At 32.2% G+C, this 24,347-nt stretch overlaps 5 protein-coding genes across 6 annotated transcripts; 3 read left to right on the forward strand and 2 right to left on the reverse strand.

Moving 5' to 3' along the window:
• Positions 1 to 6: 6 nt before the first annotated feature.
• Positions 7 to 4,289, reverse strand: LOC119830008 (26S proteasome non-ATPase regulatory subunit 6). The gene is made up of 6 exons (XM_038352821.1): positions 3,813 to 4,289; positions 3,398 to 3,572; positions 2,865 to 3,024; positions 2,386 to 2,570; positions 1,651 to 1,826; positions 7 to 605 (listed from the first exon to the last, which is right to left on the reverse strand). Exons 1-6 carry the CDS (start codon positions 4,088 to 4,090, stop codon positions 431 to 433), a joined length of 1,149 nt encoding a protein of 382 aa, XP_038208749.1. The 5' UTR covers positions 4,091 to 4,289; the 3' UTR covers positions 7 to 430.
• A 767-nt stretch (positions 4,290 to 5,056) lies between these two features.
• Positions 5,057 to 7,921, forward strand: LOC119829994 (exonuclease mut-7 homolog). Its single transcript, XM_038352795.1, has one exon. It carries the CDS (start codon positions 5,179 to 5,181, stop codon positions 7,711 to 7,713), a length of 2,535 nt encoding a protein of 844 aa, XP_038208723.1. The 5' UTR covers positions 5,057 to 5,178; the 3' UTR covers positions 7,714 to 7,921.
• A 121-nt stretch (positions 7,922 to 8,042) lies between these two features.
• Positions 8,043 to 12,626, reverse strand: LOC119830003 (geranylgeranyl transferase type-2 subunit alpha). Its single transcript, XM_038352807.1, has 10 exons — positions 12,352 to 12,626; positions 12,158 to 12,268; positions 11,968 to 12,083; positions 11,035 to 11,231; positions 10,490 to 10,651; positions 10,042 to 10,155; positions 9,362 to 9,588; positions 9,104 to 9,287; positions 8,523 to 8,845; positions 8,043 to 8,438 (listed from the first exon to the last, which is right to left on the reverse strand). The coding sequence occupies exons 1-10, from the start codon at positions 12,352 to 12,354 to the stop codon at positions 8,286 to 8,288; spliced, it is 1,590 nt and encodes a 529-aa protein (XP_038208735.1). The 5' UTR covers positions 12,355 to 12,626; the 3' UTR covers positions 8,043 to 8,285.
• Positions 12,627 to 14,324: 1,698 nt separating this feature from the next.
• LOC119830016 (broad-complex core protein isoforms 1/2/3/4/5-like) lies at positions 14,325 to 17,292 on the forward strand. Of its 2 annotated transcripts, XM_038352843.1 has the most exons (3): positions 14,430 to 14,690; positions 14,780 to 15,142; positions 16,883 to 17,292. In XM_038352843.1, the coding sequence occupies exons 1-3, from the start codon at positions 14,576 to 14,578 to the stop codon at positions 17,107 to 17,109; spliced, it is 705 nt and encodes a 234-aa protein (XP_038208771.1). In that variant the 5' UTR covers positions 14,430 to 14,575; the 3' UTR covers positions 17,110 to 17,292. The 2 variants fall into 2 exon arrangements, with proteins under 2 accessions (XP_038208762.1, XP_038208771.1); XM_038352834.1 differs by having other exon boundaries at positions 14,325 to 15,142.
• Positions 17,293 to 19,073: 1,781 nt separating this feature from the next.
• Positions 19,074 to 23,517, forward strand: LOC119833266 (neural-cadherin-like). Its single transcript, XM_038357274.1, has 3 exons — positions 19,074 to 19,181; positions 20,113 to 21,442; positions 23,411 to 23,517. The coding sequence occupies exons 2-3, from the start codon at positions 20,155 to 20,157 to the stop codon at positions 23,515 to 23,517; spliced, it is 1,395 nt and encodes a 464-aa protein (XP_038213202.1). The 5' UTR covers positions 19,074 to 19,181; positions 20,113 to 20,154.
• The last annotated feature ends 830 nt before the right edge of the window (positions 23,518 to 24,347 follow it).

Here is a 24,347-nt window from a genome sequence, read left to right on the forward strand (position 1 = left end):
CAGTATTACACTATATTAGGTAGCTATTTAAAAACATGGTACATATTTCACGACTACATTCAAACTGCATAAACATTATTTTTTATCTCAAAGAATGAGAGATCATCCAGATTAATTGAGAGCTTCGATACTATTCTGAAAAATCCATAAAACACAAAGATCCCAAAAGAAATAAGGGATCCAGAAAAACATAATTATCAAACTCAATTGTTAATGGTAAAAGATGCTCTGTTAATATTTCACCAATCTGAATAATCCGTACTCAATAACAAATATACAGGATAAATATAAATTTGATGTCAAACAATCATTTACCATCGACAATAATCGAAGCTTCAAAAAATCCAACATCCGATAAGTAATAAGGAAGCCACATCCTTCAAAGTACAGTCGAACAAATCACAAAACATTACCAGGGCGCCAGAAGGAATTAGAAGTTAATAACGCTAGCGAGCTTCTTGACGCGGTTGAGCAGCAGGTCCCCCTCGCGTATGGTCGCCTGGTACAGCTGCGAGCGGTCCGCGTCCGCGCCGCGCCCCGCGCCCGTCACCACGCACCCCGCCACCGCGTCGATGCGGCACTGGAGCCGACCCGCGGCCGTGAAACTGCAGTGTGGTTTATATTTAATTATTCTTTTTTTATACATTTTTTAAGACAAATTATTTCATACTGAACTCTATGTACTACATAAAAAGTTCGTTTTTTTGGGACCAGATGTGCCGCGCGATTTCACCCGGTTAGTGGGTTGTTTTGGTACATATGCTAGATCACTGCGAAGCATCAGCTAAATCCTTTCGGTGATTTTCGCCTGACTGAGCAACAAATAACCCTCATAGGAGGCCTGTGTCCCAGCAGTGGGAAAATATATGTGCTGATGATGATGATGATGATGATGATGGTGGTGGTGGTGATGATGATGGTGGTGATGATGATGATGATGACGAGTAACAAATATATATACATCCATCCATCCATCATCACAAACTTTTGCATTTAAAATATTAGTAGGAAGCAGAAGAAAATCAATTACACATTTTTTTTTTTGAGACAACTTTTAGCTAACTTTGTTATCAGACTGGTTCACTAATTGAGATGGTCATGACGATTGTTATGCAAAGTAATAGATGTGTTATCAAACTTTTTGGTTCTTTGAAATGTAGGGTCTCTTCAAGATGTTTTCGTATTAGGGGTATTACTACAAGAGCAACAATGAGGCAGTCATTTAAACAATCAACGAGTCAACGGTCCCCGCTGGCTCTGTCGGCTCAAAGGACCGTACGACACAGATTGCGTTACGTGCATATGCTCAGAAATCTACTCTCATGTTATGTTACATTAAAGAATACACAACTTATTAAAAATCTTTGAATTAATTGTACTAAAAAATTAATCACTATTAAATAACTATGTTGTATTGCCTATGGAACTGTCCACAACATTCACTATAACATCAGCCTAAAACCACCAACAAACACACTCTTAGTGAAAAATGTTATCAGTTGATAATATTAGTAAGAATTTTAATGAAACTTCGATTTTCTTTTTCTTGGTATCTCAATAATATAATGATTTAGGACAAGTTGGCATCAATAAATAAAATAATGTTGAACTTAGCATTTTGGAAATATTGTGAATTTTAAGTATACTTACGTAGAGATCTCCTCTTCTATAAACTCTCTTGTTACACCAAATGTGTCTGCAATGTTGTCCAAACTGAGTGAGCGGTACGCACGAAGCAATTGGACATAGGCTTTGATGCGGGCTTCACGCACGTAGTGTTGATAGTGGGGTCTGAATACTGGGTCCACACAGATCTGAGTTTCCACCTGAAAGTATAATATGCACATTATAAAAACATATAATAATAAAATAAACTATATATTAATACAGGTTCAATTTTAAAGAATTGAACGAAAGAAAGAAGAAATCACATCTACATGTGAAGCGGCCAATTTGTACAGTAAATATTATTATTTGTTTGTAGAAATATATTCTTAATTGTATTGCTATTCTTAACTTTACACATGCTTCCTATTTCAAGTTTAATTAAAATCAGTTCAATGCATTATATAGCAATGAATTTCAGTTTTTATCTTTAATTTATGTTGAAATCTTACATTGCCTTTTGAGGCAAGTAAGTTAATATGGACATATTTTGGCTTTTTTATTAGCACTTTTTCATGTCCGTCCATAACTTCTTTCCAGTCATCAATCTTTTATGCAATTGCAATCATGTGCCATGGTGATCAGTTGTTGGCTTATGGCATAAAAAACACATTGAAAATATCTTCACAAGATAAAATGGTGATAGATTTTACTTTTCTTGCATTTAAGAGTATGGTTTAATATATAAGAAAATTAGGGCTATTCATAAAAAAATCTCACCCATGCAAGACTCTTCATGAAGTCTGCATAACGGCATTCATGCAAAGATTCCACCAGCTCCCTGAGCTCGGGGAACCTTGAGCGGAGTGCTTGTACTGCGGCACCTTGCCTCCTCAACGCCGCTTGTAACGCATGACGTTCCAGCGCCAGAGCGCACGCTAACACGCAGTACTGAATAATGGTACCTGGAAATAAATTTAATAAATTATGGACAATAGAAATAATAGTACCTTGTTTTTCTTCAGTCCACATCATATATAAATTAATGTAGATATAACTGTATGTGAAGCAATAATGCTAAAACTAATAATATAGCACAACAAAATTGTCTATAATAAATAAGTACTTTAATAATCTCAGTTTTTTGGATTACGAAAAGATGTTTATGTATTATATATGTTTACAGTTGCTTCAAACATACACAATTCCCCGATTGATCAAACTAATTTTATATTATATAATTTTTAGCTTAAACTTACCAAAATCAACAAGTTCATAAGATTCAAATGTTGAAACACAATCAATGAACAGATCAGCAGCATGACTGTAGTCTCTCACTGCCAAACAATAAATAGCTTCATATGCCTTGAGCTTATTCCTGGAACGCCAGTCCCCACCTTTGTCAACTAGTTCATGCGCCTGTTAAAAAATAAAAATAGATCAACAAAGCCCTAAAACAAATAACATACAATCAAATAAAAATTAAATTATTTTGCTTCTAGAAATATTTGATTAGCTTACACATACCCTGTTGTTAACAATTCCTACAACACTTTAATTTAGTTTAATGTTTGTTCAGAAAAAGCAAATAGTATAAGATTAGAAAAAGGAATGTTAATGTTAATGTTTGTATTGTTATTTCTATAATTAATTACATGATGATAGTGAATATTTTTAATAATTAATGATACAGAAGGTTTTGTTATGTTTATTACCAACTTTCAATGAAACAGTTCTAAATTGTATGTATGCTAAAACAAGCTGGACTCAATTTCTAATTGCATTATTTTACCTTATTAATTGCCTTTCCCATATCCTTTACATTACATCCATGGAAATATGCAATTCTGAATAAAGCAAATATAGCATCCAATCTCCTGTTGGTTGTTAATGTTGAGTCTTCATATTTAGATGTAGCTAAGGCTGTTGCATTTTCCTTGTCACCAATAGAACAGAGATAGTCCAATCTGTAATATTATGAAAATCACATTAACATAATCTCACCTTATAAATGTAAATTTACAAAATCCTTTGTTGCTCAGATAACATTGCCATGAAAACACATCATATTTTTGAAGACTATAAAGCGGCTAGAAATATAAAGAAGTTTTTGGGTATTGTCTCTGAGCTATTACTTATTGCTATGTATTGTAGAATTTTTGTTAACATCCTTTAAAAAATTAAATTCAACATGGACAACAGCTTACCGATCTTGCCAGACAGGTGTCTCTGAATCATCTTCTTGAAACTTAGCGAGCCTGTCTTCATTCTCTTTTGTCATTTGATCATACAACTTCTGATCGAAGTTCCATCCAAGATCTGAACAAACCTCTTTATAATAGGGTGCCATATGACCAGCCTTAATACCCTGAAGCAACTGTTCACTTAATGCAGGATCATTCTTAAGCTGTGGTAGTGTTAGCTTGAACTTAATTCCGGCTAATGCCATATATTCCGGAGTTTTACCCTCTGCTGACAGCTCCATTTTAGATTTTCGTCTTTTCAAACACGAAAAAAACAAGTAGCTACTTAATACTTTTAGTAGAAAATATTAAATTCACAATAATCGTAGTTATAGTGTAAAATGTAAATATTGCTCTGTATTTCCTCAAAATATTAGTACGAAATTATGGAATGACAAAATGATGTGACAATTTTCAAGCAATTCAATTTTGCTGATACTTTTTATACAGATTAAAAAGTAAAAACATGAAGCAGTCAGAAATAACAGACGTATAATATTGTACGTCATGTATTTTTAATACAAAGAGCTTGATAGTGAATGACGAACATGACTATGGAATATGTAATGTGTAAAGGCCGTTACTGGTAAAATGATGAAATACGTATGTTCGTCATTCGCCTTGCATTTCGCATGAATGTGTTATAGAGTTTCAGCTATCTCTTATATTCAACCATCCAAGAATCTTTCCGTATGGCCTTCACATTGTTGATGCTATTCCACTTTCAGATTTGTGTTTTTACAATTATTTATATCAGATTTTTTTCGAATTTAGATTTGTTGTCTATCTACTTTATTATTTGTACGTCAAACAATATATAAATGTGAATATTATGTTATTTTTACACTCAAAAAATTCGGTATCCAGGTGCCAGTTAAGGAATAACGATCACGCTATTTAGTTTTATTGATTGTCATAAAATAATTGTTTGGACGAAACGATTTTTCATATTCGTTATTTACAGATTAATTAGGAAAAAAATAGGCAATAATGTATGTGTGTTCTGTTGATGTACATTATTAATAATTCTCATTTCATGTATTGAATCACAATTCTAGTCGCTGAAATTCCTTCAACCACCTGTTTGTTATTCTATAAGCCATTATTGGTTAGTTGATATTTCACCATGGGCTTCTTTTGTGGCGCCTTCTCTAACTACGATTTCAAAGTGACAATTGCGTTTTGCGTCAAATGTCAATAATGTCGTCAAGCTTCAAAATTCCACCGATTGTCATAAAAACTTAATTTATTGTTTATTTCGTTGGTAGCAGTGGAAAAGTTTATATTAAAAAAATAAAGGTCCTTAAATTATAACATAAGTTATATAACAATGAATTTGAGCGATCTCGTTAGTAGCAGCCACCAGTCTATTAAGATTGTTCCATCTATTGAAGATTCATTACAAGAGATGGGATTAGATGTAAATCTTGACGAACACACTCAGCTTTGGTTTAATCAACTACAAATGACTTGGAAAACGTGGAAGAAGAGTCCAACAGTGGAAAACCACTTAAAAGCCTTATACCAATTCGACAATCCATTTAGATTAGCACTAGTATGTATAATAAAGTGCCAAGAGTTTAAAGATTGTAAGCCTAAAACTCTTCCTTTTTATATTATAGAATCCTTACATAAATGGTCACAAATGAATAATAAAATGCCCGATGAATCCTTAAAACTTCCAGCTTTTTATATAACAACATTACAAAGAAATCAACATTTTCTCAATATAGTTGTAAAAACTTTTGACATAAAGACAATTAAAGACAAAGTTCTACCACAAGTCTTAGATATGATAAAGAATGACAATTGCAAGCAAGCAACACAATTTGTAAGTGCTTTAGAATTATATGATGAAATACCAATAGAAGATTTGCTCTTTCCACTGATATTACAAGACAAAATTAACATTATTGATGAATATCTTGCTGAGTCCCCGAGTCAAGTGAGACCCCTATTAAAATTCTTGGATTCATTACTTGATAAAAAGTGCAATATTAAAGATTTTTTTCAAAAATTTATTGAAGACCATAAAGTTTATAATGTTAAATATGACAAGCTACACCATAAACCTCTTGGAAAGCTGGTAGCCCGTATTTGTAATAAGTATAATGTTCCAATTGATACATGTAAGAATTTAAGTAAAAATCGCACATCTGGGGGCCTAAGGTATTTAATTTATCAAAAATATGTAGAACACAATGTAAGTGCTTCAGTGTGGGATGATTTAGTTAAAGACTCATTAAAACAAAGTGAAGGTTGCGCTGACGAATTTATAAAAATGTTGATTGACTATGATCATAATGAAGCATTCAAATGGGCTACATATTTAAATATACCTGAAGATCATTTACCTTCAGCACTCCAAAACTTATCTGTAAAGGATGTTCCCATTGAAGAAGAAAACTGGGATACTGTTTCAGATTCAACACAAAAATTTTATGAACTCTCTTTGCCAGAAAACTGCATCATTATGATAGATACAACAGAAAAGTTTTATGACATCATGAATCATTTGGAGAAATGTAATTTAGTCAGTATTGATTGTGAGTGGAAGCCATCATTTGGTGCAGCACAATCACAAGTAGCCCTTATACAAGTAGCTACTCCGACATGTATTTATCTCATTGATACGATCATTTTCAATGATAAGCAATATTCTAGTTTCTGGCACAGGTTCAATAAAAGTCTCTTAGAAAATGATGAGATAATTAAGCTAGGGTTTGGTCTTGAACAAGATTTAAAGGAAATTAAAGCTTCTATTATTGGTTTATATAATATCAAAATAAAAGGTGAAGGATTATTAGATTTATCCCTCCTTTGGAGGACTCTCATTGATAGTGGTCTCACATTTCCAAACACATGTGATATTGAAGGAAAGAGTCTGAGTTCACTAGTGCAAATTTGTTTTGGAGTACCACTGAAAAAAACTGAGCAATGTTCAAATTGGGAACTTAGACCACTGAGAAAAACACAAATACACTATGCAGCACTTGATGCCTATGTATTATTGGATATTTATAGCTATCTTCAGAAACTGTGTAATGAATGTAATATAAATTTTGAAGAGATTTGTAATGAAGTTATGTTGGACAAAAAACCGAAAATTGTGAAAAAGCCAAAAGCTATTCATAAATTAGAGGCAACTGCATGCACTTTTGTTAAAGAACCAAAACATTTAAAGTTACTGGTGGAACCAGAATTATCATATTTAATGGCTTACCTAAGGTACTGTGGTATTGATACAGTGGTAATTTCAACATCAATGGTATGGCATGATTCCATAAGTTTTGCTATGACTGAAGACCGTTGCATTCTCACATCTAAGTTGAAATTGACATCTTCAGCAAAGTTCCCTCAAAATTGTATTTTAGATGTAGGTAAAGGAACTGTAAAAGATCATTTACAAAAAATTTTCACTTCATTCAATGTTTCAGTACATGAAAAAGATCTTTTACAGAGATGTATTTATTGCAATGGACTGGGTCTAAAACCATTGAATTTTGATGAGCTTTCAGATATATACAATAAATCTCAAACATCTATTGTGTCAACTAGTCATAATCATTTTAAGAATGATAGTTATGATGAGGATTATGAGGACACATTAGGTAATTTTCTCAGTGAATCTGATGATGATGAGCCATGTATATATCCTCCACCAAAACAAAATACACCTTGTTTAACCAGTAAAGGTGCCACAATAGATCAGAGTAGTATACAAAATGTCTATTCATTTGCACAAACATATAAAGATAAATCTATCACTCTTTGTGATGATTGTGGCAAATTTTATTGGGATGATGATGAGGCATTCAAATGCATTAGTCAAGTTGTATTGCAATTACTGAATCTTAGTAATTAGACTGTTTTTAACTGCCAATAGATGGATAAGTAGGTAAGATGACCATTGTTGTTCTTCAGTTCATTGAAAATAACTCAGTATTTGAATAATTAAGTCAACTAAGATGTTTTTTGTGTATGTACTTGTTGACTTTATGGTAGTATGAAATGAATTCTGTTTTTTTATGTTAGGTTATAAGGATTTATAATCTTACAGTTATGATTATAATAAATGTGCAAATAAATCATAAGAGAAACTAACTTAGTGTTATAAATAAAATCTTTATTTAATATTGTGATTGTAACAAAGTAAGGCATTGCAATTTTTATTTGTAACATTTTATTAACATATAACATATTTTTTAAGCATTGTTACTGTAATTAATAAGGCCACCATTATTAATTTAATTCGTCTGTCATATACAAAAGTAAAAATGGTATGTAGATTTCATAATCAAGTAGGCAGCATGTTTAAAAGACCAAATAAAGAATTCACACTACCACGCATTAATTTTAGACATTAAAAATAATACAATTTCAAAGATCTGATTATAAAATGTGGTAAAAATTATAGTACAAAATCTGTACCATGTATTAAACTATTAGTTTTATGTAATCATGTTTCTTTTTAAATTGTTCTATATCTTCTGTATTTAAATTATTTCCTTCTATAACCTTGAGTTCTTCCAACTGTAGTAATGGGAATCCATTTAATGTTGTTAATTTGTTGTTAGATAAATTAAGTTTCTGAAAGTCAATAAAATATTTTATATTACACGTTTAGAATAAACAATTAGATAGTACTCATTTTTAATTATTGAACCTACTCACCTTACAGTGTTGTAATTTTACGAGGCTTGGTAATACTTTGGAAGTGAGGCTTTGATTTGAAAGGTCTACATCTTCACAATAGCTATAGTATACCAAATGAGGTAAGCTAGTAAGATTTTTAAATGCAACATTATAATCAAGGTTCATCTTCATGTAGTCTTCTGTAAGCATAAATTCTATCAACCATTTAGATTTCAGGTCACAGTAATAACCTGCTCTTTGTTTATCAAGTTTCATTAACAAATCCAGATTGCCAATGATTTCTTTGTGATACGCTTTTGAATCGATGCATTGCAAAAAGAAGGTAGTTGTAAGAAGAGTCCCTGGAAAAATAAATTTATCAATCAAAAAACATGCCATTTTACTTAAGGACAATTTTAATATTTTTCCAAGAAGGTTAATTTTTAGTCCAATATTAATAGATTTCCATAAATAAGTATGTAAGTCTAGAACAGTGTACCTATATTACTGCATATCATTTACATATGATAGAGATATTGAGGAATGTAAAACTTGATTGAACTTGATGGTCCATTAGCAAAAAATTTCCACAAAAGATATGGTATCTAAAGTGTCCTTACATCTGTTGTCAGGTTCTAGAATAAGTAATTGACGACATGCATCTAACTGCTCATTCAGTTCTTCTAACACAGATACAGAATACTTGTTTTGAAAGTTGATTTTATTCTTTCCAACATAATAGCTTGGCTTGCACTCTTCAAGTTGTATAACTTCTTTTTCATCATCACTTACACTATGCTCTAACTGAAAAAAAAAATGATATGAGTATGAATATAGAAACACATTCATTGAACATTTTATTAATTCTCCAAACCTACCTTAATAATTAGCTTATCAGTAATTATTTGGTTGTTCTTAAAGATCCACAGATCATCATTTTCACAGCCAGTACATGAAAACCATTCCCCATCTACTTTGACATCATTTATAAATAGTTTAACTTTAGAATCTACATAATCAATAGAAACAGTATGATTAAAGGCAATGGATGTCTTTAATGCAGTTACCGTGCATACTACTACTTCAGTAGTAATTTTTACAGCACCTGAAAAAAAACCTGTTATCTTAAAACATAATTCAAAGTTATGTAGAAGAAATGAAACTGAAAAAAAAACAGTATGTGCATTTATAATTAAATTGCTTCGTTGGTCTATATTAAATCATTATTAATTTTTTTTTGGTATATTATGAGAAATCATTTACAACTTTATTTGTAACTAGTTGTGCCCGCGACTTCGTTCGCGTTTGTCAATAAATACTTAGATGACTTTCGCCCCGGGACCTCAGGCACCGTATCGATTTCGGGGTGAAAAGTAAATAAAATCTTTCTTTAGAGTAGGTGCTATAACACTATCAAGTTTCATCAAAATCCGTTCAGTAGTTTTAGCATGATTCTCATTTGAGATACACACAGACAGACAGACAAACATATCTTCAATGTACAGAATTTTACTCCAACCAATTTATTATAGAATATATAGATAAAACTACTACTTACCTAATAACCATCTCTGGTAAAACCAGGCACTTGTGTCATCTGGGTCAGTAAATGCAGCACTTAACACCATTTTCAGTTCATGTTTATGATGATTATCTTGTATAGGTCTTCCTCCTAGGAAACATAGAAATATTTATATTAGGTCAATTATTATTGCCTAATGAACAGGACTGTTTCATAGTTCAGACCAGATTAAGATTGTAATTATATTTAAACTAGCGGTTTCACCCGCAGAAGTCTGTATCCCATAGGAATGTTGGGCAAAAAAATTGCCTACGTGTTATTCCAGTTGTCCAGCTATCCACGTATCAAATTTAATTGCAATCGGTTCAGTAGCTTTTGCGTGAAAGAGTAACAAACATACACACATCCATACAAACTTTCCCTTTTATAATATTAGTAGGATTAGTAGGATAGGATAGGATATAGGGCTAGTTATTATTTTTACCTTCTAAATCTGGATATAATTGCAGCAACATCTTACTTCTATAATGCCAAGCAGAATAGTTTGAAAAGTTATCATGTAATTTTTCTGTAGTATAATCAAATTCTTCTTTTAGAGATGGCTTACATTGACTCACAACAAATCTTCTATAATCCCATGTGTGAACTAAAACAGTGAACAAATAAAAAAAAGTGAACTCCCGTGTCCCCTTGTTGGGTATGGGGTACGTTCTTTATGAATCTGTTTCACTTATATATTTATGCACAAGGTGATCAGACATCTTCGACCCGCCAGACCATGACATTATTTTTCTTAGTCTTCACTGGGAATCAAATCCAAGAGCACTCAGTTCTATGTTCAAGGTTAACCACTGTGCATAGGAGGTGGTCAATAAATAGAGATATATACAAAGTAATTTAATTTATATAAAATAAAAAAAAAATACTCTTCTCCTCTTTTTTCTTTACAATTACAAAGAAAAAAGGAATAATGAGAAGCTAGTATTTTTTTAATACATGTATTAATAGTATTATTGAAGAGGTACTCACAATTTCTCTCATCTAATTTTAAGTAAGTATTGCATAATGCAAGCTCTTTTTTCCAATCTGGATCGGACCTGGTTGTAAGAACCCACTCCCTTTGATGCCAGGCACAATAAGATTTTGGATTTATTTTTAAGCAATATTCTGTGAGACTTAATTCAGCATCATAGAGTTTCGAAATTTCTTCTTCAGTTTTATTATTCCTGAAATAGAAAAAAAAGATTGATTGCATACAATTACTTCATCCAGTATGTGTCTTGCCCAAAATATTATAAGTTATGACAGAACATCTATTTATAATACATTATAATAATAATATTACTAGTTAAACCATTATTTCCTTTTCTTTAAAAAAAAATTGTAAAGTTCTTGATAGTTGTTATATTATTGTTATTTTGGAAAATTTATCAATAAAAAATGCTAATAATTTAACAAAATTCATTGATACCTGTTCAACATCCCAGACATTATAATAAAAACGGAGAATAGTGTTTAATAAGCATATAAGCATCAGTTTAGAAACAAACAGAGGAATAACTAGTTATTTACACCTTTTTTTTATAGTGGGGAAATCTTGCATAGATACCCACAGCCCCTGGGAAAGAGGTTGTGGGTTATGTTGGATTCCTACCGACTAAAACCCCACTGTGTTCCATCGAGCCTCAAAAGTGAAGGGGCAAAGAGTGCTTGTTAGAATTCCCCGTTATTTACACCTATGTATATGACTTCCACAAACAGTAACTAATACTTTAGTCCATAATTAGTGGCTACTAATGGTCGGTGTAAGTAATATAAGTAATTACTTATAGAATTTTTAATTAACTTTGTACTTAAAAAGATATAATGGTCATTCCATGTCTGCAAATGCTTTCGAAATACAATTATATGGGACATTGATAACAGAGTAACATTTTTCATAAAATAGGTAGCAAGACATACCTGAAGTCAGTAAGAATTTCTCTTCTTATATTCCATAAAGTGTAAATATCAGGATTTGAGCTTAAAACATTTCCAGTAAGATTTAACTGTTCCTCGTCCAGTTCTCCTTGCTTTCTCTGCAATATGTACGTTATATATATATTATTATAAACACAAGATGTCCTACACGAAAGCTAAATGCTCTACCTACTTTATTTTGGATTTTTTGCATTGCATGTTTGAAAATTTTAAGCTTTTCTTGCCTCTCTCTCTCTTTTTTTGCCTTTTCTTCTTCTGTAGTGCGAATCTTTAATCGTCCATGCTAAACATTGGAAATTATTTTATGTAATTATATTTTTACGCTCTCAATGAATTAAGAATTTTAATTAAATGCATATAAAATACCATTTTCGAGAACTTGAGGGATTTGAGATAGAAAGAAGGTAAACTGTATTATAACAATATTTTTTAATAAATATCAACTTTATAAGTGCAGTAGGTATAACATTCGCGAAATTCTTAACCAATATTTTTCCAACTGATGTTTATAAGACACAAATGATTGTTTTCAATTTATTTTGTGTGTAATATTCAATATGCTGTACAATAAAAGTCTTCTTATTCTAAAATCTAAAAGATAATAATATAGGTGATCAGAAAAAAAAATCATCACGGGTAGTGTTGCCATCTGGTTTTTCTAAAAAGGGCAGTCTGAAAATGTTTTAAAAAGGGGGAAAAATTAATAAAAGCGCATGATCACGATTTATGTAGTCGCGAGTGCCACCAGAACGCTAAAAAAAGCTAATTTTTCTGATTTAATATCATAAGATAGATTAGATATCATAAGATAGATTAATTATTTATCTTTTTTTTATGTCATAGCGGGCAACTGAGCTGGTGGTTCGCCTGATGGTAAGCGATCACCACCGCCCATGAACATTCGCAAAGGTAGTGACTCTGCGAATGCGCTGCCCGCTTTTATGGGGTAAGGGAAAAGGAAAGGATTTACGACTGGAAAGAAGGAATGGACTGGGACGGGTGAGGAAAAGAAAACGGGCCTCCGGCTCCACGACTCACCGTACGAAATACAGGGGCATGCCACTATCTCACGCCGGTTTTCTATGGGGATATGGTATTTCCCCGGTGAGAGCTGGCCCAATTCGTGCCCAAGCGTGCTCGACTCCCACAAATATAAAATTGAAACACAAAAACGTAGATTTTTTTTCTGTATTATAGTATTTTAACGGGATCACTAGAACTACAGTGGCCAATCAGAACGCTCGGTTCGCAAAAAAAAATGCCTGCCTTGGAATGGTTCAAATTGAAATGAAATGCTACATTAGGTCTATTACAGAATTGTTAAATATACAGAATAGGGCTAGATTGTTATTTTGGGGCGAAAGAGTTTTAAAGCCCCTTGAAAGACCAAAAGTGCTATATTCTGTCTGAAAAGTACTTAGGTGGCAATACTTATCATGGGATACGGATGTACTTATATGTATATTGACAATTGCTGTTTGTTTGACACATGTTAAAGCTAATTTATAAACTTGACACTGGCAAATAGTTGAAACTTATTGCCATAATGGAAGAAGAAAAAAAAAAAGCTAATTTGACAATATTTTTTTCAAATGTCTACGACTCATACGATAGTTTTTGACTAAGAATCTCAGTGGGCTTGAGAGTAGCCAGTAAAGAAAAGTACCTATCAACTTGTAGTAGCAATTTTTTTAAATAATTTATTTACTTACACATTTAATTAATATCGATTGATAGTAAATTGTCGTAATTATTTTGTCGGTTTAACGCCAAGCATGCAACCTACTATACTACACTTTGATGTAGCCTTCTTGACAACTAAATATTATGATCATATTGAAAGTTTGACTTTGAATGTTGCATAAACTTGGACGAGTCAATATTTAGTTCAGTTAAAAGTCATTCAACATTAAGTCTTTAAAACTTCAAATTGTATCAGATACTTCGATAGAATTTGTATTCAAATATAAAACGTTTGTGTAATAAATAGATATATAAGACAATTAAAATTAACCTGTTACATAAACATTTGTTATTTTAATGTGTAAAATGTTTAGAGAGTACTTATGGTAAGATATACCCTTGATGCTCCTAAGATCGGTTTAATGATAACCTACACAAATTTAGCACTCCATCGAAAGATTTTTATTTCAAAAATCCTTAAATAGGGTGCTTAATTTGTATAGGTTTAATATTGTTAAGATGAGGGAAATATTAAACAATGAAACTTTTCTTAATTATTATTAAACTTAGGCCACAGAGTATGTAATATACTTAGGCTGTATGTCAGAAATGTTTCATTGACACATGGTCTTTCTTTTAGACATCAATTTACTTCTTGGATTTGACATTTTATGTTAAAAAAGTAGTTTCACAAGAAACCAATCACCGTTTACAATTACAAAGATTTCCTTAAAACTACGAAGCGAACGTTTTTATTTTGATCTTCGTTAGATAAATGCAAAAGAGTAAATAATGAATAATGCACCACAGTTTTCATTGCGATGGAATAATTATGTTAGCCACGTTACAGAAGCTTTTAATACTTTACGGTTTGAAAATGATTTAGTTGATGTGACCTTATGTTGTGATGGTGGTAAAATTAAGGCTCATAAAATGCTCTTATCAGCATGTAGTAACTATTTCAAACAAATATTTAAGGAGAATCCATGTCAACATCCTGTTATTATATTCAGAAATTTTAAGTACGAAGACCTTAACGCAATCATAAATTTCATGTATCATGGTGAAGTTAATATATTTCAAGAACAACTGGAATCATTTCTCATTACAGCGGAACTTCTAGAAGTTAAGGGTTTAACTGATAACTTGGAAGATGAGGGTTATAAGAATCAGTTAAAGATTTCTGACAGTTCTTCATTGGATTTGACAAAATCTAGACCAGAGACAGTGATTGCGACATCTGTTGATGAACCTATAAATTTAGCAACTTTACATACTAGCAGAGATGAAAATGTTCAAAACAACACATTGCCAATACCCAGCGATAGGGATGATGATGGACTTGATTTACAATTGGATTCAAATAAAGATATAGGGAACCCAAAAGTAAAACCATCTGTCCCACCTGGAGATGAAATGCAAATGGAAATTCAATCTACATCAGCTGAAGATTTATCAGAGAAAAATAATTCTGGTATGTATTGGTATGCTATTAAAATTTCAAGGTATTTCTATATGGGTGTTAAATCTAGTAGATTAGAAAAATCCTTTATCAATCTTATGCAGAGATTAAGCTTAAATATGGCTTACTAATTTAAGATAATATTATGATAACACTGTATATCACTCAGATTTATATGAAGTATGAATATATAGAAGTAAATGCAAATAATAATTGGACCCACAAATTATATTATAATTTTTTGCCTTTATAAATATCTCTACTAGTGATTGATATTATAAATCAGAGAATTAAAGTTGTAAGCTTTATTGTCTTGTTAGTATATTGTTAAGGTGTAGCATATATAAGTCTGCAGGTATTCTGCCAAAAAATGTATCTTATAAGCAACATTTAGCCTCTAATTTCATATCTAGTAAATCATAGTGTCATTCATACTCACTGTTCTTTTGAAATAATATATAATAATGTATATATAAAAATTAATACATGTATTAACAGATAAGCGAAAGTGGTGCATTGGGAGGGCTTTGTGAAGTTACATATCAAAGTTGTCAAAACTTCTGTTGTTTTTTAATGAGGGTTCAAAATTATTTTTGATTTAGAGACAGAATGACAGAATAGAGACAGAATGTTTCGATTGTAAAGACATTAACCTTATCACAAAGCCTTGTTTACCAGTCACAAGTAAGTTATGGATTGTTCCTAACATATTTGTTTTTAGTGAGGGTGTTTTAGAAGAGGTAACATATCAATGGAGGAATGTAGATTATATATAGGAGGCAACAGGTTAATATTATTAATTAATTTACAAATGAATTACACTGGTTCAGGACTATTATTAAATGTTTAATTGTTCTGTTTTTATAATAATTTTGTCAGTTATAGAGAATGTGTCTACAGAACATTTTTAATACACAACAAATTTTTGTCTGTTTTAAATATGTTTTACTGTATACTTTGTATGTAACCATGTATGCATGCTCACATATAAATCTATACATTTTTGTCAAAATTGACCCATGTTTGATATCATATTTTTCCCTCTCAATATTATCATATCATGATTAATTTGAGCTGTTTATTGTATTTTATATACGTTTTGACTATATTATATAATTCCCAATCTTTGCTTTGATAAGAATAAAAAAACTAAACAGTGAAAGATTTTTGATTCATAGTAATAATTACTTACTACTTAAATCTGATCTGATTACAAGGAGGTAAAGTTTGTGAATTTGTGTGATGCCTGTCCAGAGACTTAAAACTCACAAATCAAAGAAATGAATTATTTTTTAATATCTAATAAAAAATCACCAATTATGAGTGTCATAGATTTTATTAAACAAAAAAAAAAAATTAAAGTATTAGAAAAATTGATAAAAGAATCATTATTTAGCATATTTTGATTACATTTATTAACAATATAAAATTATTATTTTTAGTTTACACAGAAAACTAAACAAAATTATCAGAACTAGACCACATTTAAATGGGACCACACAGCTATCAAATGGAAAAAGAATCATCAAAATTTATGCACCCAATAAAAAGTTGTGAGGTATATGATAAACAGTTGAATAGGGAATTCTTTTTTAAATTCTGTAAAAAAAACCGCCGAAACCACGCCTCGAATGGTTAATTACCGAATTATATGTTCACGTTAACGAAGTTTCACGGGAGAGCTAGTATACAAACCGTTGCTTTTTGTGGGAAATTATGTTACTTAATGTCCTATCATATTACTTGTTTCAGAATCAGATTTAGCCAAGTTTCGCTGTCAATTATGTCCAAAAGGCTTTAAGCACCCCACTTCCTTGACGTTGCATAAAGATTCACATGCTGGTAAAACTCAATGTCCTGTTTGTCGACGCTCTTTTTCAAGATCTTATGATATGAGGAGCCATCTCCAGAGGATCCATCAAGGAAAACAACTGACAATAAAAGCAATTGCTGCAAAACAGTTTCCTAACAATATTTAGTATAAGGCAAAAATTGTTTATATTGCACGTAGTGCATCGGCCTATTAAATAAGCACACAATAATAAAAATACAGAATATTGTATATTGACTTTTTATATGTCACAAATAAATTTGCTCAGCGTTGTAGCTTTGGCTATTTTTGTACTAGTCTATACTGTTTCAATATAATTGTTTAAAATATATTTAGCTGTTTAATTTATAAAATAAAGATTGCAGCTACGTAGTATTGTACTACTACCGTACCTATTATTTATACGTTACTATTCGAATAAACGTTCTAATATTATAACGTACTAAATGATATTATGATTATACTAACTACTTAACGTAATAAATACCTAATAATTAGATGAGGTTTTAATGAATATGCTTAATAATTATTAATTTAAAACATATCTTTCCATTAAATATGAATATAAATTTAAGATATGTTATATAGATATATGTTACGCTCAAAGGTCGATGAAGCTCACTGAGAGAAAAAATTGCCACAACCCGAAGTGGTCATGGCAAAAGACCCACGTGAAATTCGTGTCATGATGAAAACACTCCCTAAGCTTTGTAATCCAGTCATTTGGTTTTAAATAAATATGAGTTTGTTTGGTAGCTTTAATTGTATTTTTAAAAACGGGTTATCTTACGAAATATTTACAGAAAAAAATTAATTAGAGCAAATTTCAATCAATTCATGTTTTGTAAATTTTTTCATTTGTAGAATGTAGTCTCCGCGTTCGAGCGCCGTAAAGTTATTTTTTTTTTGTTGGATAAATCCTTTCCACTGCCCTCTTTTTTAGTTAATTGCTTACCATAGAAGAGTTTACCAACATCGCGTCATGGCTTTTCTTCATAACCACAACGCGTGGTGGAATAGTATGTCAGCCATGATATGAATTTCCTTATGTTGTATATCTGTGATTTACGCGTATTAACGCGGGGCGTTGGAGAATTAGTATTTTAAAATACAAAAACTCGCAACTTGTATTTTTTTTCATATTGCATCGCCCCCTTATTCAGAAAAAATTGGGGGATATTGAAGCCTCACCTTTTTCTGTATCTCTTACCAAGGCTAGCTCTCTCCTCTCTAGTATGCCGCTATCGCCTACATTGAGAAAGACTGATCTATTTTTTCGCTCAATGATCGATGTCGGATTTGTGGATAGGTGTTTGTTACTCTTTCACTTATAAACTACTGAATGGATTTTACAATTATAAAAGCTATATTAGCTTATAGATCAGAATAAGAAATGAGATATATAAATAATTGCCATTGCTCGTGGGTTCGTCCACGCGCGAAACCGTGCGGCGCAGCTTGTGTAAAATAAACTTTAAACATGACCAAATGCCTGACTCTAGATTATAATATGACAAAAATATTACATTTTGTTTATTATTATCTGAACGGTCTATCTAGATTTATCTGATATTAGATCCAGATAGATCTAATAGAAATATATTTTTGGAATTATCCAGAAATATTCACATTATATTGATATGGACAATAGTTATACAAAACATAAATAATTATATAATATAATATCTAAAGAAGAAGACTTTAAAGAAGTCGGTTACTTTCAAACCTAGAGGTGATGGCACTTGTTAAAATATAAACGGTACAGCGTACAATATATGTTACATATAACATAAAATACCTATAATTTCGTAGATTTCCAATTTCAACATAATTTTTACATATATGTATAGATATTTTCATTGCTACAAAGATAAGAAAAGTAGGTAAAGACAATTTACACAATAAATGACACTTTACTTGACATTATTTCTTAACAGTTACCTTTCGAATTAAAGAAAACCAGTAAGAACAGTAGATCGCGGCATTGTTGTCCTATAGGTTTATTATAACTCTATATCGTGCTGGAACAGGGGTGGCTTCGGCAAGGCGGGGGTGTTACGGGCGAAGTGCGCTCGATACGCGCGCGCTACAACTTCACTCATCCACCATCCAGTCGCATTCTGACGCCCCTCGTGTTTGGTTGCTGTCAGACGTCGAATCGCGTCGAATCGCTCTATACGATCACACCGATCACAAATCATTATAAACTTAAAACCGTATGTACGTATTCTGTGATAAATGAATATTTTGTACATCCTCTCTGATGGAATTACGTGTAATATAGAAAATTTATTAAAGAAAAGCCGAATTATATTTTGTTTACATTTGGCACACATGTTTGTTGGATACCTACATAGCAAATTAAAAGTAAATATAGTGTCAAATTTAATTATGATTGATAAAATTTTTGTGATGATAGATTAAAAAAAAAAACAGTGTATGTGAAATGATATATGATATAAAATGGGACTCCTCAATTCGTGTTTCTGGAGCTAGATGATTTTAATCAAGCAATTCATTTAACATAGTGCGAAACACTTACGCGTAGACATAGTGTATATTGGCACAAATAGCTTACGCGTTCTTTATTAAAATATGTGAATATTTGATGGTGTGTCGTGAACAGGGGCGCATACAGTTTAGATTCGTTCGCGAAACGTCACGCGGCGGCGCAAAAGGGGGTATTGATCGGCGACGGCGGGTCGCGAGACGCCGGCGTTGCCGCCAGCCGCCTAAATAAAGCTCTGCATGTGTGCCGCCCTACGCCGAAGTCGTCGCCGACAACTCTGTCTTGCGCTTTTATTTGTCATTACACATTTCTCTCGGTCTCTCTTAATTGCAATAATTAAGATTATTTAGTACGTTTATATTTTTGTCTATAATACTAACGTACGAGAAAATGTAAAATGTAAAAAATATAAATTTCAATACAATACGTAGCTACGTACGATGCAATTATTATATATCTATGTGATCTATTAAAGTTCACTTGCAGTCAAATAAATATGCGTGTGTGGCAAATGTAAACTTAAATACACCTACTTGCTTACCTACTTCGCATTCTCCAGTTAGGCGCTAGCGAGTAAAATCAACACTTAGATATAATTTTTTCTATATCTAATGAAAATAGAATTTTCTTTTCTTTTTGTAGGTGGAAATGTTGGGATAAGTTTCAAGTCTTCTAAAAACAGCAATGGGGCGCATAGCAGGGGCCCGAGGGGCACTGCTCTGTATCCTCACCATAGTGCTAGAGTCTAGCGCGATTATCCTCCTGCCGCACGATGTTCGCCCTGGTCACGCTGTACGCCATTTTGCCGGGAACCATTCAAGATATACACTGCTGGATCCCGAGTACACTTCATATTTCACACTTTTGGACGACGGCCTACTAATGACTACTGCTGACCTTGGACCTCTATTAAATCAACCATTGAATCTCGCTATATTGGAAAGAACTCCGTATAGCAGTTCAGCTCATTCATTACACCTGTTAGTTATGGATCGAAAGAAAATGCTTAGCTTTTCTACTATTAATGGATTGCATGGAGAGATTCCAGAAAATGCTTCAGAACAATCTGTAGTGGACCTGCCTCCGATACGAGCTACAGCTCTTGTTAATATTGGACCTATAGCATATAAAATTATCAAAGGCAATGAAGATTCTATTTTTGCTTTACGAGAGAAAGACAAAAATCAAAATTATGACCTTAAATCTGTAGTAACAGAAGGAGATGTAGAATTAGTTGCTCTTCGTACATTAGATGCTGAGGCTAAGAATTCTTATAATATTGTTATTCAAGCCACTGATTTGCATGGAGCAAGTAAAGCGAATTTACCAGTTACTATAACAGTCTTAAATGAAAACGATCATGAGCCATTATTTGAACAGGAAATATACTATTTCGCTGTAAATGGAACTTTGGACAAGAATGTTAATAATGGAACTGCACGTTGGCAAAGATTTTCTAATATTGGTAAAGTTCATGCTCACGATGCCGATGGTGATCGAGTCTACTATTCTATAAAGACACCTACAAATCTTGCTGTTATTGTACCTCAAACTGGCGAGTTGATACTTGCTGGCGAACCCGACAGTTATGAAGCAGAATTGTTGGTTCTCGCCCATGACACTGGTACCCCCTCAAGAAAAAGTAAGCCAGCTCAGGTGTTCCTAGAGTTCATTATTCGGGAGCGAAAAGATTTACCCGCACTTCATCGTGAGAAACGTCGTGTTACTAGAGCCGTTCGTCCAACAAAACGCATAGAATTCACTGAAGGTGACGGTGAAGTTGAGGGACGTGCAGTTTTTACGCTTGAAAAAGAAACTGATCGTGAAACATTTAAAATTCGTGATGAAAATCCGTGGGTTACAGTGGAACCTAGTGGTGTTGTAAAAGTTAAAAAGAAGTGGGACTTTGAGGAGCTCGGGCCCGAGAAGACTATCGATTTTTGGGTTACCATCACAAATGCTGGAAATGGAGGTAAGACATTTTTGTATTACTGTTATTATTACAATATTTTAGATGCAGTATTCGTTTTATTATAATACAAGATGAAGATAAAGTAAGGCTTTCGTTATATCTGTTGCTCTTATTTTAGCGGACGGAAAAATAATCAACATTTCTCTGATTATTTAATATCTACTAAGCGCTCGTCCAAGCTCCACTCTGGTTGGTTCACACAATGAACAAAAATAAAAATAAAAAGCCCTTATAGCTGTAACCTTCTTGGGGTAAAAGATAATGGGCTTAGTATTTTAAATTACGTATACCTATTATTTACAATTAATCATGATTATAATTTATCACAATGAAATATTTTAATATATAAGAGTAGGTTGTACGTTTGACTATATTTCGATTTCTGTATTTACATCTAAAATCAACGTCACTGCGTTATTTTTTATGGGAAGAGCCTTTGTATAATTTAAACATCTGTATTAACAAAACCAGCCCAGAGTTCGTATGAATATAATCTTAATATTTTTTTCGTTGTAGTTAGTGTAATTGCATAAACTAAAACGCGTTTTTTCAATTTCATTTCTAATTAGAAACATTCATATGGATTTATTATTCTAATATAACTGCATACCATCTACATCCTAACAAAACCCTAAGCTTTAATAACTTACTCGTGACTCTCACCTGTCGTATCGAATTGCCCACTCAACCGTTTCATTGTGCGCCAGGTTATAGAGTCCCAGTGCGACCCAATCCTCGGTGCATCAATCAGTCATTCTTAATAATAGTATAATAATATGTCTGTCAGGTGTTGTGAAAACGGTGTAATTTTGGATCATTAGTCGAGGAAAATATCACATTTGTAATTAATTTTTATGTACGATATTTTAGTTTGTTAAACAAAAAAGATACAAATTCTTAAGTTTTGTAATTTTAGAATAGACTAGCGCAGATGGAACGATTTGCGTTGGAATGCACTTTTCTTTATCACATGTAGTACAGTAGTCCTAGTACAATTTTCAATTCCCTACTTAAACCTCTTCAAGTTTAATTGAACTAATCTTTCTAAATTTACCAAGAGATCTCGCCCATTTTGACGTGTAAAAATTAAATACATAAGTATATATAAAAGGAATGCGATGGATGCGACAGGATGCGATCTTGTTCCAAATACGTTTCTTTTTGTCAAAATATTATATTGCAAACAATTAAAATAAATGAATGTGTTAAGGGTATACAATTAATTTATATGTTTTTTTTAACACATCAATAATTTTCTGTTTAAACATGAATACGTTCGTAACAAATATAAATCGTGCAAGATCAATATATACCTAGATATGTCAATAGTCTATAACACTATTCTGTAATTCACGTATTACAGGACACTTTAAAATAAGATTTTAATACAGTTTTATTTATGACAATATTATTGCTGAAACTAGAACGAGGCGAGAAAAGTTACTGCCAAGAAAGCTTAGTTTGTGAAGACGTTGATTATACACTCAAGTTTTAATGCGTTATTAAAAAGTTTACTAAGGGCCTTGTTATAGACACTTACTGTAAAGTAACTATCAGGGGTAATTTGTATCTTTCGGCTTGTAATTTTATGTATAACTTGCTTGTATTAATTTAAATACTTTCGATATGTGATTTATGTAATTTAATGTAATTTTGAGTAACTATCCATAAATGTAACTATTGAACAAGACAATAATTTCTCTACAATACATTATTATTCTTTGGTAATAACTGCAATATTATAAACAAAGTAGAGCAAATTTAATTAAACACATTTACAATTAACCTAATATATATTTACCTCATACAACATAATCAAAATAATAGCAGCAGTCCGATTATTATATGGCTTCTTTAATAGCAATAGAATGTGACATTAATAGCGTGTCCCAGATCTTTTGTATGAACAGTAGCACGAGACCACAGACAGGTGTGCTAGGAATTCCCATTAAAACCCATAAATCTTAGCCGTGGAATGGATGCGACAGGTTGCGACCACCGTGCTGAATGCGTTGATAATCGGAGACCTGTCGCACGGCCTCAGTTTTGTCGATTCTTTACGCCAACCCCCATGATCACGATGCAATCTTGTCATGGAATGCCACATTATTTTATAACTAGAACGCCTTGGCATCTAAAGCGATATTTCAAACATAGACACCAAACATTTCTAATTTATTCTATGATGAAGTTCAAAAACCGTCAGCTCTAGGGCGCGGGCTTAAAATATAGACACTCTGAAAGTTTTGTAATTATGAGCCAGAGAGAACCAAATTTATTATAGGGCTTAGAAAGCATAGGTCCAACAAATGTGGTAATGTTTGTCGGACGAAAGCAAAGGTATAAATTTGTTTAAAAATATAGGATACACGTCAGGTCTATTATTTAATGAGCACATTATTAATTCGTTTGCTTATTCATCTATAAAATGTATTAGATCTTCTCAATGCATTAATGATTAACGATTGTTATTGCATCTCCGTATCGATTATTATTATGCGTCTATAAAAACTCGTGTTGCCTAATTATACGTTCCAAGATGATCCTTAGTGGGTGGCCGTCTTCATGCTATTACTCTAATCTAACTCTAATATCAAATCTTTATTATCCTTCATTTCTGGAATGATGCGTCTTCACTAGTTTGAGGTTAAATCTAATATTATAGTTATGATACAACCACCTATACCTAACAATATTTATATAGTAACAATAGTACAGATATATATACATACAAATGTATAAAATTGATTTATATACAACTCTGAAGTACACACACGGCAATGTTTAAAATCATTAAAAATTACAAATTTATTTTTGGTAGGCGAGGTATGTGCTTGTACACGTTGACTCGCGGGCGCGGTGGCGGGCGATGTCACGAAATATCAAACATATGAGGTGCTTCCGA

The sequence above is a fragment of the Zerene cesonia genome, chromosome 1 (assembly GCF_012273895.1).
Source record: "Zerene cesonia ecotype Mississippi chromosome 1, Zerene_cesonia_1.1, whole genome shotgun sequence".
In the NCBI taxonomy this organism is placed as follows: Eukaryota; Metazoa; Arthropoda; class Insecta; order Lepidoptera; family Pieridae; genus Zerene; species Zerene cesonia.

What these genes read in the sequence shown, in the direction of transcription:
- LOC119830008 (XM_038352821.1), bottom strand. Translation starts at nt 4,090, where the DNA reads ATGGAGCTGTCAGCAGAGGGTAAAACTCCGGAATATATGGCATTAGCC. An exon ending in ACACCTGTCTGGCAAGATCG is followed by an intron (nt 3,573 to 3,812) that starts GTAAGCTGTTGT and finishes ATAATATTACAG; the next exon opens with ATTGGACTATCTCTGTTCTA. An exon ending in TCATGAAGAGTCTTGCATGG is followed by an intron (nt 1,827 to 2,385) that starts GTGAGATTTTTT and finishes TTATACTTTCAG; the next exon opens with GTGGAAACTCAGATCTGTGT.
- LOC119829994 (XM_038352795.1), top strand. Translation starts at nt 5,179, where the DNA reads ATGAATTTGAGCGATCTCGTTAGTAGCAGCCACCAGTCTATTAAGATT.
- LOC119830003 (XM_038352807.1), bottom strand. An exon ending in TTACCAGAGATGGTTATTAG is followed by an intron (nt 9,589 to 10,041) that starts GTAAGTAGTAGT and finishes GTTTTTTTTCAG; the next exon opens with GTGCTGTAAAAATTACTACT. An exon ending in CTGATAAGCTAATTATTAAG is followed by an intron (nt 9,288 to 9,361) that starts GTAGGTTTGGAG and finishes TTTTTTTTTCAG; the next exon opens with TTAGAGCATAGTGTAAGTGA.
- LOC119830016 (XM_038352834.1), top strand. Translation starts at nt 14,461, where the DNA reads ATGAATAATGCACCACAGTTTTCATTGCGATGGAATAATTATGTTAGC. An exon ending in ATCAGAGAAAAATAATTCTG is followed by an intron (nt 15,143 to 16,882) that starts GTATGTATTGGT and finishes TACTTGTTTCAG; the next exon opens with AATCAGATTTAGCCAAGTTT.
- LOC119833266 (XM_038357274.1), top strand. Translation starts at nt 20,155, where the DNA reads ATGGGGCGCATAGCAGGGGCCCGAGGGGCACTGCTCTGTATCCTCACC. An exon ending in CACAAATGCTGGAAATGGAG is followed by an intron (nt 21,443 to 23,410) that starts GTAAGACATTTT and finishes CATAAATCTTAG; the next exon opens with CCGTGGAATGGATGCGACAG.